Here is a 14,365-nt window from a genome sequence, read left to right as displayed (position 1 = left end):
TGATTGCCAACCTCTTCATGATTATCACATTTTTCCATCCGTGAATCAATACGTGAGAATATATATATATATATATATATATATATATATATATATATATATATATATATATATATATATATATATATATATTCACAGATTTTAAACCAAAATTTGCAATAAAAAATTCTTTTGAATTAATCAACAAAATTAAAGATATCAAAATCCCTTCTAATGCAACGCTATTGTCTTTTGATGTACAAAACTTATTTCCCAGTATTCCACCTATGGATGTGATAGATTTAATAGATTTCACCCTAACTCTGAAACAGGTTAACCCATTGGGGAAACAAGATTTATTAGAGCCACCTCCTCCTCCGCTCCCGCACAAGCGGCACCGTTACCATCTCCGGCGCAGGGTATAAATACCGCACGGACCGCCGATAACCTCCCAGTGTTCGAAGTGTTTTCGGAGCGCGAGCATTGAAGATGCCAAGTGAGATTTTGGCGAAACGCCTGCAGGATTCCAGTCGGAGTTCAACAAGCGAACGGATGATATCCCGGAATATAGGAATATATATATATATATATATATATATATATATATATATATATATATATATATATATATATATATATATATATATATATATATATATATATATATATATATATATATATATATATATATATATATATATATATATATATATATATATATAATTTAACTAAAAATTACATAAATAAGATATGCCCAGTAGACCAGTCGTGCGTGTCAACAGCCCCAGCAGTTGAACTTTTAGTATATACAGTAAAAATAATAGCGACTCCAAACCTTTGATACTACTTCACTAACCTTCGACACACCAGCTGTGGTCCCAACAACTTGTCTTCTATTTTGCAAGTAGTTGCAAAAGAGGGCCAGTGGACCCTCAGATAGTCCAAAATATTGCAATTTACCACATAAAAGTGAATGATGCACACAATCAAAAGCTCGAGAAATGTCGAGTAGAATTTGTCACCTAAACTCTTGAAAAATTCAATCCGTCACATTCAACAAAACTGTTGCAGTACTGTGGGCCGGACGGAAATCCGATTGCAAAACAGATAGGATGTTATTATTTTTAACAAATTCATAGAGCTGTAAGTAGACAATCCTCTCCAGAACCTTACTCTACACAGGTAGTAAGCTTAGGTCATTAAGCGATTCAAGAGAACTTACTTTAGAAACGGGATACATAACAATTGCCTTCCAGCAGGCTGGAAAGTAACCAGTAACTCCCGAAGCATTTGATTTAAGCGAAAGTGAAACTCAGAACCGTTATGTCGCAGCTTCGGCATCAGCCTGTGTACCTGAAAAGGCCTCAAGACAATGTCTATTTAGCGTCTTGCGATCTTGGTTTAGTGAGTACATGTGCAGATTTCAAACGTTTCCACAGAGTCGACGCATCCTGAGACTCGATAAACTTAAGATACGGCGCTTTTTCACGCCTCAAAGAGGAAAATGCAAAATTACGAAGGTGCTTATAGGCATCCCAATTTGAAGCTGATTTATACTTTTGAAATGCTCGATCCCGCTCTAGAAAAATTTCCCTAAGAATATCTGTAAGCTAGGGAGGCTTACTCAGACGCACAGAATATTTTAACCAAATTCACAGTAAGAAACTCAATTTTGCTATCAATATCATTCATATAATAGAGTTCGTTACAATCAATTTTGTTCATATCATAGCAAAAAGCTGCGTTGTCCAAAATGCTTGTAGCATCTGTTAGTATACATTCCCTCGCAAAATACCAAACTGTTAGGGCAAATTAAGTCAGTGTTCAATACGCCATGATCTTTCACATGCAATATATTACTTATGATGAAAATAGGATCCGGAAGCTTCGCTGTAGTTGCAGTGACTCTTGTGGGTACATGGATATATATATATATATATATATATATATATATATATATATATATATATATATATATATATAAGATATAATAGGATTTAAAGTATCCAATAAGTTCACTTTTACATCACCGATGATACGTGTGTAGTCAAATCTCGGTGTAAATTCAGATAATAGTGTATGATACGAGTTTCTAGGATTCCCCTACAGAACACCCTGTGGGTTAATCATATACAACTCCTACCATTACAGACAATTTTTTAATACTAAAATTGATCAGCAAATTTTCTAATAGGTTATTATCACTAGCGGAAACAGAATATTTTGAAGCTTGAATATCACTAAGAACATTAAGATCCAAAAGCATGTTTTGTTTAGAAAATGGTTGTTTTGGGTGGAAGTTAGGGCACGTTTAAGGCAAGATGAATTGGTATGAGTACCTACTTTTTGTTTGAAGAAGACTCTTTGTTAGGAGTATACCCCGGAGACTGCGAAGAAGTCATTCGGTAATTTACCCACATAGGGAATTTGGTTAGCTTTGGTTAGTCGGTTACAAGAAGACCATAATAGTGTCAGTGAAAGGGTAACAACCGTTGTACGGTTCAATATATCCACAATTTTTTCAATGAGAAACTATCCATTTTGAAAATTATTATAGTCTGAAGAGGAATTTCTGCAACCAACTTGCATTGAGGCCTACATTCTTCTCTTTACTGACATGAGTTAGACTTTATACTTTAACACGATAATATGAGACTCCACATTTCTTTCATTCTCAGGAACACCATATTGGGTATTAGAAGGACCAGAAAATGCTAGCGCCTTAAATCCCATTGAAAGTCTTCAGGATATTCTTCAGAGGAGGTTCAGTAAGTGATTGTCAGGACAACAATTTTGATGATCTAGCAGAAATGTTGCAGGAAGAACGGAGCAATATATTTCCATTAAAAATTTAGTATCTTTGCTTTTTCATTCATAATTGTTTAATTTTTAATTTATTTCCGAAAAGAAAAAAAGGGGCTATGCTTATTGATTTCTATGAAATCGGTGGGGCCAGGTCGACTGTCCGGAAAAAAGAGACGATACTCGAGACACGGTCGAAACCCGATCGATTGAGAAACGCAGACCGCGAGGTAGTAAAGGAAAAAAAAAGGGCGACACACCGAAAAAAATAATACCCAAGTGATCACCGCCATGTCGTCGTCTTTTGTCCGATTTCGTAACAACCGGACCGTAAAACGGTTTTTATAGTTCGGTAGTCGATTTTGCACCTGACACGCTCCGCCTAGGTACAACAAAAGACCGGTTCTCGAATAATATAACGAAATAATTCCCCCGCCCCTCCTTGCGTACCGTACGAAAGTTCTACGCCGCCCGTTGAGAATCTCACTCGAAACTGGTAAAACGTGATCTTTTCAAATTGTTTTATTATTGTCGACGAAGCTAGTTTTTTTTTTATGTGTGTGTCAATAAACGCAGTACTTGCTGCTGGTATGGCGGTATGAGATTACGCGTCGTCGCGTTGAACTCCATCGGTAGTTTTCTACTGTCGACATTTTAAGTTGTAGAAATTGGCAGCCACCCGAAGAGCTTTGAATTTTATCCATTTTTGTTTTTTTTTGCATAAATGGAAACTAACCAAAACATGCAACAAAAACAATCCAATAATAAAAAAAAAATTCTGGTACGAAATTGACATAGTTAACAATTATTTCCATAAACAAAAAACGAAAATGTCCCTTTTTTTTCAAAAAAACTTCCACAGGCTACTGTAATATTTTTTACAGAACTTCTGGATTCCTCCTGCATCGGTTTTTGCTGAGTCGAACTGCTGTTGGCTTCTTCAGAGCTTGACTGAAACTGGCTAGCGTTTTACTCTGTACCTGCTTACATATTGTTTGAGGGAGGTGGAGCTAAATGAGGGGCATAAACACCGTCTCGGATGACTGATTCCCTGAGTCGCGATTAAGACTGTTCAGTTTTCGTTTTATTATTTTTCGACTTCTTATGAATTTATATATATAAATCTATAGCTTATCGATTGGCCGCGAGTACAGCACCAAGAAGTTATTCTTCTTCCTTTCCTCGCGGTATTAAATTCTTGAACTTAACTGGCCATCTATACCCGCCAGCGCCCTCAGGCGCATGCTCCACTAAAAATCACGGTGAAGCGCTAAATCGGTCGCTCTCATCGTGTGGTTCAAAAAGTGCCGTTGAACGCATCCGGTCATACGCGTGGTGATCAACAAATTTCCTCACCACTCGAGGCACAGAGAACGCAGCACGGGCCGGCCCCTCCGGAAGGAAGACCAAAAGCGAGGTAGGGTCAGTTAAGTAATCAAAAATATTTTGATCCTGTCTTGAGTAATTTTTGCGACTTCTTGCTGTGCCAGCTGCGGCCAAAGTCCGTTTCCGCGCGGACAAAACAAAGACTATTAGGTTGTTTACAGATTTCTATAGACTCTAGGATTTTTCGTTGGTAGAAGAAATGATTACCTGCAAGAATTTTAGTTTTTTCGAATATAATTTTATGTCCGGTTTCGTGATTGTGTTCGGCAACAGCTGATGAGTTTATTTGTCGTGTTCTGTGAGCCTAGTTGATATTTTTCGTCCGGTCTCTCCAATGTATTCTTTGTCGCATATGCATGGAATGCTGTGAACTCCTGGCATCTCAAGTGGAATTTTATCTTTGACGGACCGAAGATGTTGAGAGATTTTTGAACAAGTGGTAAATCTGGTTTTGGCGTTATACTTCTTTATAACTTTTAATATGTGGTCAGTGAGATTTTGAATGTAAGGAAGGACCACAGTGCCAAGTGTAGGATGTTTTTCGGTCTCATTGCTATTGGAAGGTTGTGGTGAAGTGTATTTTTTGATCGAACGCTTAATATCTTTAATGCGGAAATTATTAGAGAGAACAGCAGAGGTAAGGTGTTTTAATTCAGTCACGAAAGTCAGGTCTTTATCTGTCATCAATATGGGAATCAGTGACCCGAGACCGTGTGTATGCCCCTCATTAAGCTCCACCCCCTCAGCAGGTTCAGAGTAAAATGCGAGCCAGTTTCAGTCAAGCTCTGAAGAAGCCAACAGGATGATTGGCAGCAAGTTCAGCAGGAGGAATCCAGGAGTTTTGTAAAAAGTAGGAAAATGTCCCTATTTTTATTCTCAGTTATTCGCATTTTTGCTTTATTTTGCTTAGGATAAAGGGTTCCAAGGGTAAAATTGTATAGAAATTGTCTAGTAAACATCCAGACATATTTTTCATGTTTCTTTAAATCAGCGTGGCCAATTTGAGAGTTCAACGAACACCAACAATCACAGAAAAAAATAGCTACGTTAATTCAATTAATGTATTTATTATTTGAACCATTCGTATCAAAAATCAAAAGAAAAAGTATTCGCATATTTTTAAAACATTAATTTTAAATGTTTTCTTATAATGGTTGCTAATTTTTTTTTTCAAATAGTACGTATGAAAAATTACTCCGAAAGGCCACCAACAATAAAAAATTCTCTTAATTTCTCTGTTATTTTCTAAAAAATAAGTTAGTTTTATTTAAGTCAGAACTTGTAACTCATTTTCCATTAACTCTGACTTTCAGAGATGTTGACTGGTTTCTGAAAAATAATTAAATCATTAAAAATCGTTAAGCGCTACAGTGCTACAGTTACTAAAATATTCTTACAATATCTTAATAGTTACAAAAATAAAGGTTTCGTCAAAAAATTTAACACGGAGTTGTGACGAGCCTTTTAAATGGTGAGTTAAAAGTCCTTCTCGATTCAAAATTTCAATCCGAAATAACTGAAGTCGGATTTATTATTATTTTATTATTTATTTGCGGTGTTTTCTTTAAATTTTACTTATTTATTACAATTTCGACTATATGGCCCGGTGAGCTTATACCGAACGGGTCATCCCAAATCCTAACTGCTATGGAGTACGACGTACGATTGGTCGGATACACCTATATATACCGTACGTAATTGCAAAATTGCTTTAACGGACAAACTGGTTTATCGCTGCAGATATACGTTCGATACGAAATTGCGTTTTAATCGATTTATTTATGGTGCGACGGGTTTCTTATTATTTTCGCCCGATTTTTATTTTTAAATGAGATACGGGGCGTAAGTTATTACCCCGAAGGATTAATAAGTGTTTGTTTTTCGATTTTGCCCGGTATAAATAATTGCCGGCGGTATACGGACGGTATGCCAAGGTCGAGAAGCACAACGAGGTGAACCTTTGTATACGGGGATGGATGAAAATGCTAAATGAATCCAAATATCTGATTTTTATCTGCACGATTTGTTTCTAATTTTATATTTTCCCGTAATGAGAAAACATGAGTAAAAAGAATAGAAATATGCGTTAAGTTAGTGAGAAATGCAATCTTGACTTTTTTCACTACTAATTGAAAACATTCAAATTATAAGAGTCTACAAAACAGCTTTTCTTAACTGAGTATTTTTCAAAATTAATCCAATTCTATTTCACGTTTTTTTGTTTCACCCTGTGCATTGTTGAGCTTTTCTAAGTGTACACCTAAAGCAGCGCAGCTAACTAATCTTGGCAGAAATGAATTTTTATGTCTGAAATATATATTTTTAAATAAAGTTTCTTACAAAGTTAATGCATCAAATATATACTAAAATATTCGTCTTACTGTGACGATAGTTATCACTTTTTGTCAGTTTGAATTTTTTGCCGTTGGCCTCAATTTTTTTATGTTTAGGTAACTTGAATTTAGCAGTTTTTTTGCTTTCTATAAATTTATTTTAAAATTCAATCTAAAAACTCTTATGGGAAAGTTTTCTATAAAAACAAATACGATGGAGTATATTATACCTACTTTCTGCTCACCCGGTATATATTTATAAAACAAAAAAACATATACCGTGATTATTAAAATCAACAACACGCTGTTGTCTGGGGTTGTGGAATTAACCGGTCAAATTTGAAGAGTCAATTGACCCAAATAATTTTAAAAATACAATTAAATTTCTATTTATTTATTTATATGGTGCGTTAGGTCACCGTCGCGTCGTTCTGAGAACTAAAGAGAGTCGATATTTTAGTGCGATTCCTTGAAGAGGGTTATAGGTAAATTGGACGTCACAAATGCATAATAGTTTATTAAAAAATACAGATTATTATTAAATAAAGATAGATAACCTTTGACCTTGCCGCACCACTACTGTTGTCGTATTTGTTAACAATTTCCGCGTTGCGACGTACTAATGTAAGCAGCAATCATCTGTGCTGAGGCACCTCAACCATGTCATTTTCCATCTCGCATTTTTCTTTTAAAATCTTTGAGCAAGTTTGTCGCACCTGGTGTTTTTAATTTTAAACTCTTAAATAATACTAACGAATTCCCATTTGGGTAATATAAAAAAGTATTTTAAATATACAGGATGATTCATTTGTGGTGCGCCCAATACCTTGTCCCAGTTGTGTTTGTGGTAAAGTGTATTGTCAGAAGTTAATAAGAAGACGAGTGAGAACGGCGAAGTGGGTAACTGTGGGGGTGACAAGACGGTAGCGTGATACGCTACGCGCCAATTTTGCGAGTATTATTTTGTAAATTTTTCTTGTAAAATTACCAAATGTGTAAGCGTGTAATTCAGTTTTAAAAGGAAAATAGAAAGTACGACATCAGTTGTTGTTTATCTCTGAATGGCTAGCAGACGCAACACACATTTATATAGGCAATCTCTAAACTGCTTGCTCCTAAAAAGTGCCTCGTTCTCGTTAAATGTTCGGGAAGTGTGAGAAAATCCCTATTTAGAAAGAAAATAACGCAAAGGACAGCTTAGTGGATGAAATGTAGAGGGATGAGCGGAAATTCACTACCTTCCTTACGAAACTACCAATGCCGCTTGCGGCGCATCAGTTTTTACTGCAGCAGGGCCACCATATTATCTAATAGCTATTACATGTGGAAATCTAAAAACATTTGTCATAGAGAAAGTACACTTGCTTAGACCGGTTTTTAACATATTTGCATTTAAAAAGTTCAAGATATATTTTCCAGTTTCTTTTATAAATACTTAAGAAATGAAAAAGCACGAGAAGCAATAAAAAATAATATTTTGAATTGCCAGTTTAAAGATTACCCATCCTGTATAATATTGCGGCTTCTACAAAAGCGAAGCGCCGCTCGCTGGCCAGTCAGTCAAACAGCGAAACCGTACAGCGCGGAAATATAAACTGATATAAATAAACGTTATATAAATTAGTTTGAACGTTAAATTTTAAGCGGGGTGACATTGCCATTTGTAAGTTGTAAAGATATCATTAAAATAAATGAGTTATCAGTCACGCAATCCGCAATTAATTTCCTCCGTCCAACGCCCAACCTCGGACACCAAACTCACCTGATCTTAGCCAGCTTGACTACGGTCCTCTGGGGACTCTTAATCACCTTCCCGGTACTATCACCGCTAAACTCCACCCTCTTAACATGACAGGCAACCGGCGCGAAAGCACAGTAATCCGAACTCTTAATCGAAGAAACGCTACCACTGATAAGGCCCCCAACGTTACGCCCCCCGCCGACGCTCCTGAACGAACAGGGTAGCGTAGCGCTTTGGTAGTTCTGGGAATCGCTCAGTTTGGCCGTACTGCGATCCGATTGGTCCGAGTACCGTCTCTCGGGGGTACGGTACCCTATGGAAAACTCTTTAATTTCCTCGTTCTCGTCAATGTCCGATATGTAATGTTCGTTGAAGAAGACGGCGGGGTATTCGGGCGAAGTTTCACTGCCCTGATTATGAGTTTGGACGTCGCACTCGCTCGAGAACTTTCTCTGGAGCTCTTTGTTGAGCGTCTTGACTTCTTCCAACTCGTGGGAGATTAAAGAGTCGCGCGAAAAATACTTTCCGCGGGATTTCGATTCGCGGTAGGCGAAGGGCGTGTCCGACGGGCGGGAGAGATTTTCGAAGTTCCTGTGGCGAGGCAGCGGCGATAAGCCCAGCTGATCAGTTAGAGATCCTGCAATAAAAATATTAAGTTTTGCGAAAGGTAACTCGAAAAAAAAACTGATGCAATCAATGAAGCCATATTTTGCAAGAACGCAAATTATGTCGAAGAAGTAAAAGATATGTTTAACAATTTTAAATCTGCTTACTTTCATAAATCGAATTTCACAGCTTGGAAAAAAACGGTTTTTATGTTTTTTTGTGCCAGTAACAATATTCTGTCAACGAATTATAAATCCGATCAGACAACGGCAACCCTAATTTTTCCTTCCTTTTGGGCTATGTTAACAGTACAACTAACCAAAATTCGCCGCTAGCGACTTGAAATTTGAGAGTGGGAGTTAAAAAAATCATTATTAAATAGTTAAATTATTAGGCGTAAATAAAAAACCGTGAAAAGTGGGGCAATTTGGGTTAAAAATTATTGTAGGCAGCGTCGAGAGCTACAATTTTCGTATTTACGGTATTTGTCTATCATACAGGTTGCGCAAAATTGATAGTAATGCTATTTCTGGTATAAGTTTTTATATTTGCCAAGGTATGGCATAGCTTTGAAGTGCTTCGACTGGTTATGTGAAAAGCATTTTATAGAGTAACAAAGTTACATAATGGTCTGCAGTAGCGCGATAAAAAAAAACAAAGAGCTTTTCTTAAAAGAAGAAGGCACAATTGCGTAATACTGAGCAGTGGCTTAGCGCAGAGAAAGTAATCCTGTTATAGACGTTTTTCTCGAATTTCTCACTCACCTCTACTGGTTCCGGCGTATCCTCCGCCCCAGTAGGACTCCCCGCCGTGGAACAAATGCGCCCTACCCAGAACTGGCGACCGATACTCCAAACTCCTGGGGCTCAACGTGGGAGACCTGAATTCGGTGCTCCTTGAGCTTAGAATACGTCTGTACCCGCACCCGCCTCTGGTCTGCAAATCGAACCTCGACGTGGTCATAATGTTGGCCATCGGAGGCGGAGTAGGGAGCGGTAAATCCGGCATCCTAAGGGGGCTGATGGGGCCCGAAAATTTGCGCGCGGTTTCCGAAACCCCGCTGAAAGATCATCGAGTGAAGAAATTCTCAGTGTATATGCGTTCTTTATTTCTTACCTCGCGGGGGCGGCCGGGCCCTTGCCGCCACGTGACTCGTTGCGCTCCTCCATGTTGATTAAGCATCACCGAAATAGAGCGCCGATGCCCCTTTGTTCGATTCTCTTTTGTTTGTTTGTCACCGACAACGAGACGGCCGCCGCCGCCGCTGGAGGCGGCGGGTTCTTGTTCGCAAGTCCGGACGATTTCATTTTTTTTTGGACGGGGGTGGCGGCTGAAGAGGGGGAAAAATGGCCGACGGTGTCTCGTTTATGTCAAGTACTGGATTCTAATATTGTCTGTTTTGGGGTAACTGTAATTCCTGGTTCACGTTACAGTATTGTGTAGTTTAAAGGATCATGGTGAAATATTATTTAGATATGTCAAACATGGGTTAGTATATCAATATTTGTTGCAACGATTCATTTTACAAGCGGGACAAAAGTACAACAAGTTACTATAAAGCTAAATTTAAACATAACATAAAATTTTGCAGGTGCCTTAAGCTTTATGGTTCCTATTTTTGGAAAAATAAATATAAAAAAACGAAAACCAATCTCGACGGAGGTCCAGTAAACGCCTTTTAGAAGGAAAGTCTTAGATCTATTTCCAAGGAGTGTAATGTGCCAAAATAGAGTATTTCGAGCCTTATTTCACATTATAATGAAACAAAAGCGGAAGGCCCAGGAAAAATACGTTTTGGATTGATTGAAGAATCGAAAGAATTTCGTAAAGAAATCTTCGACTGCAAGTTAGCGCGAGGATTGTACAACGGCGATCAGTCGAGGCGAAACTGTTTCTGAGAGAAATTTTCAAAGGGCTCCTTTCAGCTTTGAATTTGAACGACATTTGAACTAGACACTTAAAAGTTTAAGAAAGATATTATTTGACGACGAATATCGTTACAAAATGCTTAATTCTGACAGAATGAGGGGAATAAGACGTAAATTAATAATAGATTTCGCCCTATGTATCATACCATCAATTAAGCCTGAAAGATGTTTTTGTGAAGTTCATTACACTTTATAAAAGGGACCATGGACAGAGCAGCATACTCCAAAATACTATGTTGCCATATGCTGAATGGCAGCAGAACAATGATCCGAAACAGTCTTCCATGACACTAATCCACAGGTAGGTACTTCAATGGTCAGCACAACCGCTGGACCTCAATCTCATCGAGAATCTTCGGGAACAACATTGTCAAATAAATTAATTGATAAAACTAATAATATGGCCGATTATTACTATACAAAGTTTTATTTCTCAATGCCGCCACATTGCCAAGTGGATATCCAACGACGATTCAGAAAATGTATCAATGTTACTAACCTTATTTCTCTTTTTTCTTTTTTTGTATGTATTTAAACGAAAGAAACTATTGTTCTTTCAAAAGTTGTTTAACCTTTGACGGGCCAATAAAGTCTATTGAAATATATTATATTAAATCGCTAACATAAACTACATGATTATTGATTTCCACAGTCATTTGTTTAATTCCCAACTTTTAAATAATTCACTTCATCGTGAAAGTAGCTTAATTTTTCGATATTTTGTGCAGATCGGGAGTATATCGTGTTATCGACAGTGTTAAAAAAAGGAGTTTGCCCAAGCTCGATTGCACCGGCGTATTATTTATCATAAGTTGATATTCCAAAGCAAGCGGTAAAGGAATTTTCAAATTATCAAGTGTCAAATTCCGCAAGCCAACCTAGCAGACGAGCTTTCCCGTAAACACCGAGATAACAAAAGGTGTGAAAATATTTTAGACCCCCCGATAATATCCCGATCTTTGCTTTATATACCGCTTTAAAAAAAGCTCGGTCTCTCGAAAAGCATCATAAAGAATTTGATTAGTGTCATATAGATGTTTACGAGCGCTTTGAATTAAAAAATAATAATGCTATATCCACCTTTATTGATTTTTTTATTATTATTAGTCATACAGGCGGTAAGATTGAAAAGACTGAAACTCAATAACACTTGTTCTTAAATGAATTCAGCGTCAAAATAACTTTAATAAGTTTTGGTCTTGATTTTTTTTTCACACGCATAAGTCAGTAATTTCTCTTGTAATTAAGCTTTTTAGAGTTAATAATCTGTTGCTATTTTGGTCTTAGAGTTACATAAAATAATAAATATTGTAATAATAATTTGAAATAAAATTACACCCAAGTTATGACTGATTGATTTGACCTGCCGTTTTTTTCAATTTCACTTAATTAAATAAATTTTTACATAGAAATAAGAATATATTTTAAAAGCAAAAACTTATCTGCTGCAAAATTAAAAACATAATAGTAAACCAGAAAAAGAAGAGAAATAGACAATTTAAATACGAAATTACTTTTTCCCTTTGAAAAATAACATTAAATAACAACCATAACAAATAACTAATTCACTTAATCCATATTTTTCATATATCGTGACTTTTTATAAAATTTCAAATACAGGTGAGGTAACCAAAATCAGATCAAATATTTAAAACCATTCGATCTATGTCTTACATTATAACTTTCTTTAATGCTCCCAAGCGTAATTTCTCGAATTTTACGAGCCCGTTTAAGTGCCCCGCAGCAACCCACCCGAATTCTTTTTTTAATTACGGCGAATCGGGAATTAGTAAAAAGCCCATTAAAACGCTCGCGACTCGTACGAAAACTGGAAGGCAGACCGCCATTGCGGTATATATTTATACCCCTTTTTTTAGGCGGCCGTAAATTTTAAAACGTTTTAAAAACGCTTCACGACTGGGCCGACCTTTATCTTGGGTCGCTTCGTTTTGGTAAATGTTTAATCAGGGACAATAAAACCACAGCTGAACCTTGTGATAAAACCATGGGAGACGCAGAGAGTGGTGGAATGTACGCGGTACCAAGCGAGGCGTTTCAACATGTTTGTTTGTTTTCTTCAACGGCTCTCTCATCAACCTACGCTATCAACTATAGTCCGCTTTGTCCATTACTTTGAAATGTTAATTTTTTTTTGAGAGACGGGTGCGGAAAAGACATCCAAACTAAATCAAACCATCGAGTTTATCAAACGTTTCCATTACATTGATTACTTACAAACCCGTGCTTAATATCCTGGAAATGTCCGAAATAGCTCGCAGCCGTAGGTAACAAAGCTGACGTCTTAAAATCGGTGTATAATTGGGTATTCTAGAGATATATTTACTAGTTATTTGTAAAATTTATTTGACTTTTATGATTGATGGTTGACAAATGGTTGACAAATCCCAAAGTATGACAAGATTTTCATATTTCCGTCACAACTTGGCAACAACGCCAATTTTCTTCGTAGTTCGTAGTTTTGGTTAGTTTTGTCTCCGGGATGACCCCTCAACTTTTGTTATTTAATAACAATTCATTGTTGCAATTTTTAGTTTTCATAAAAATATAGGTGCAAATGCAAAGTTCTTTATTCGTCGCTAACTCCACATATATCCGTGATTCCGTTTTCTGGGCGCAATACTCGGCTCTTATCTGTAATTAAATATCTTTAGGAACATCTCATTTTTGGGAGTAGTTAATTTGCATCCATTTTTTATCAGCCAGAATAATTGTATTTTGTGACTTTGCGTGAATTAAGAATTTTTATTATTTAAATAAATGAATTGCAAAACAGTCAACATTAAAAATTGTGAAGGTTGCTGCCATAGGAAAACATTAAAATCATACTACACGTAATTAGTTTGTCACTAAAATTTCTCTAGACATTGGTACAGGTTGCAATCTATTGCACCGCGCGTTGAATTTATCTTGATAATATTTTAATTGGCTGTAACTTTTTTGTTTTTAGAGATATCAAGGTAAACAAAAAAACAAAATGTAGCGTTAGTAACCAAGTTTTTTTACAAGTGACGTATAAAACAAAACTATCAATTTTCTGACAGAGCGCCGAGCTCCGTCAAAACAGATATTTCCAACAGCTATTTCTCGGGGATCGATCCACTCAGTTTTGAAAGAATATAAATATAATTCTCTTAAATTTCGTCAAATTCAAAAACTAAGTGCAGAAGAATGTCAAAAGAGGATCCAGTTTTGTTTGAGTTTTTTAAATAGACATAATAAAAATAATAATTTCTTGAAAAACATTTTATGAGCTAATGAAAGTTCGTTCACCACAAGAATGACTTGTAATAGACAAAATACGCGGGGATGTGGTCTGTTCATAGAAATAAGAAAGTGACCAATTGCTTTTGAATGGGATTATTCAACCGGTGTTAAATGTGGCAGAACTACCTTATGGAAGTTATACAACACATGGGTTTGGTTTTAGATTTAAAAAATTGACAAAAGGCAAGTTTTAATGGAATCTTTTAGAATTCGGAAATGGCTACTGGAATATCTAGAAATAAATCGGATTTACAGAGAACAATAAAGGCCAATTATTTACATGGATGTAACCTGGTTCAACACAT

The 14,365-nt window shown here is 36.5% G+C and overlaps 1 protein-coding gene across 1 annotated transcript in view; it reads right to left on the bottom strand.

The window, feature by feature from the left end:
• The window catches only part of LOC132695671 (protein prickle-like), a 357,244-nt gene extending 343,996 nt beyond the window's left edge, over nt 1-13,248 (bottom strand). The window contains exons 1-4 of the mRNA XM_060660081.1: nt 13,011-13,248; nt 9,964-10,264; nt 9,612-9,907; nt 8,263-8,878 (exon numbers count right to left, since the gene is read on the bottom strand). Coding sequence (XP_060516064.1) covers nt 8,263-8,878; nt 9,612-9,907; nt 9,964-10,016 — 965 coding nt within the window. The 5' untranslated portion in view covers nt 10,017-10,264; nt 13,011-13,248. The remainder of the gene's footprint in view (nt 1-8,262; nt 8,879-9,611; nt 9,908-9,963; nt 10,265-13,010) is intronic.
• Between the last annotated feature and the right edge of the window lie 1,117 nt (nt 13,249-14,365).

This window comes from Cylas formicarius, unplaced genomic scaffold, assembly GCF_029955315.1.
Source record: "Cylas formicarius isolate icCylForm1 unplaced genomic scaffold, icCylForm1.1 PGA_scaffold_10__41_contigs__length_53128322, whole genome shotgun sequence".
Classification (NCBI taxonomy): Eukaryota; Metazoa; Arthropoda; class Insecta; order Coleoptera; family Brentidae; genus Cylas; species Cylas formicarius.
This window is presented reverse-complemented; position numbering and strand designations above follow the sequence as displayed.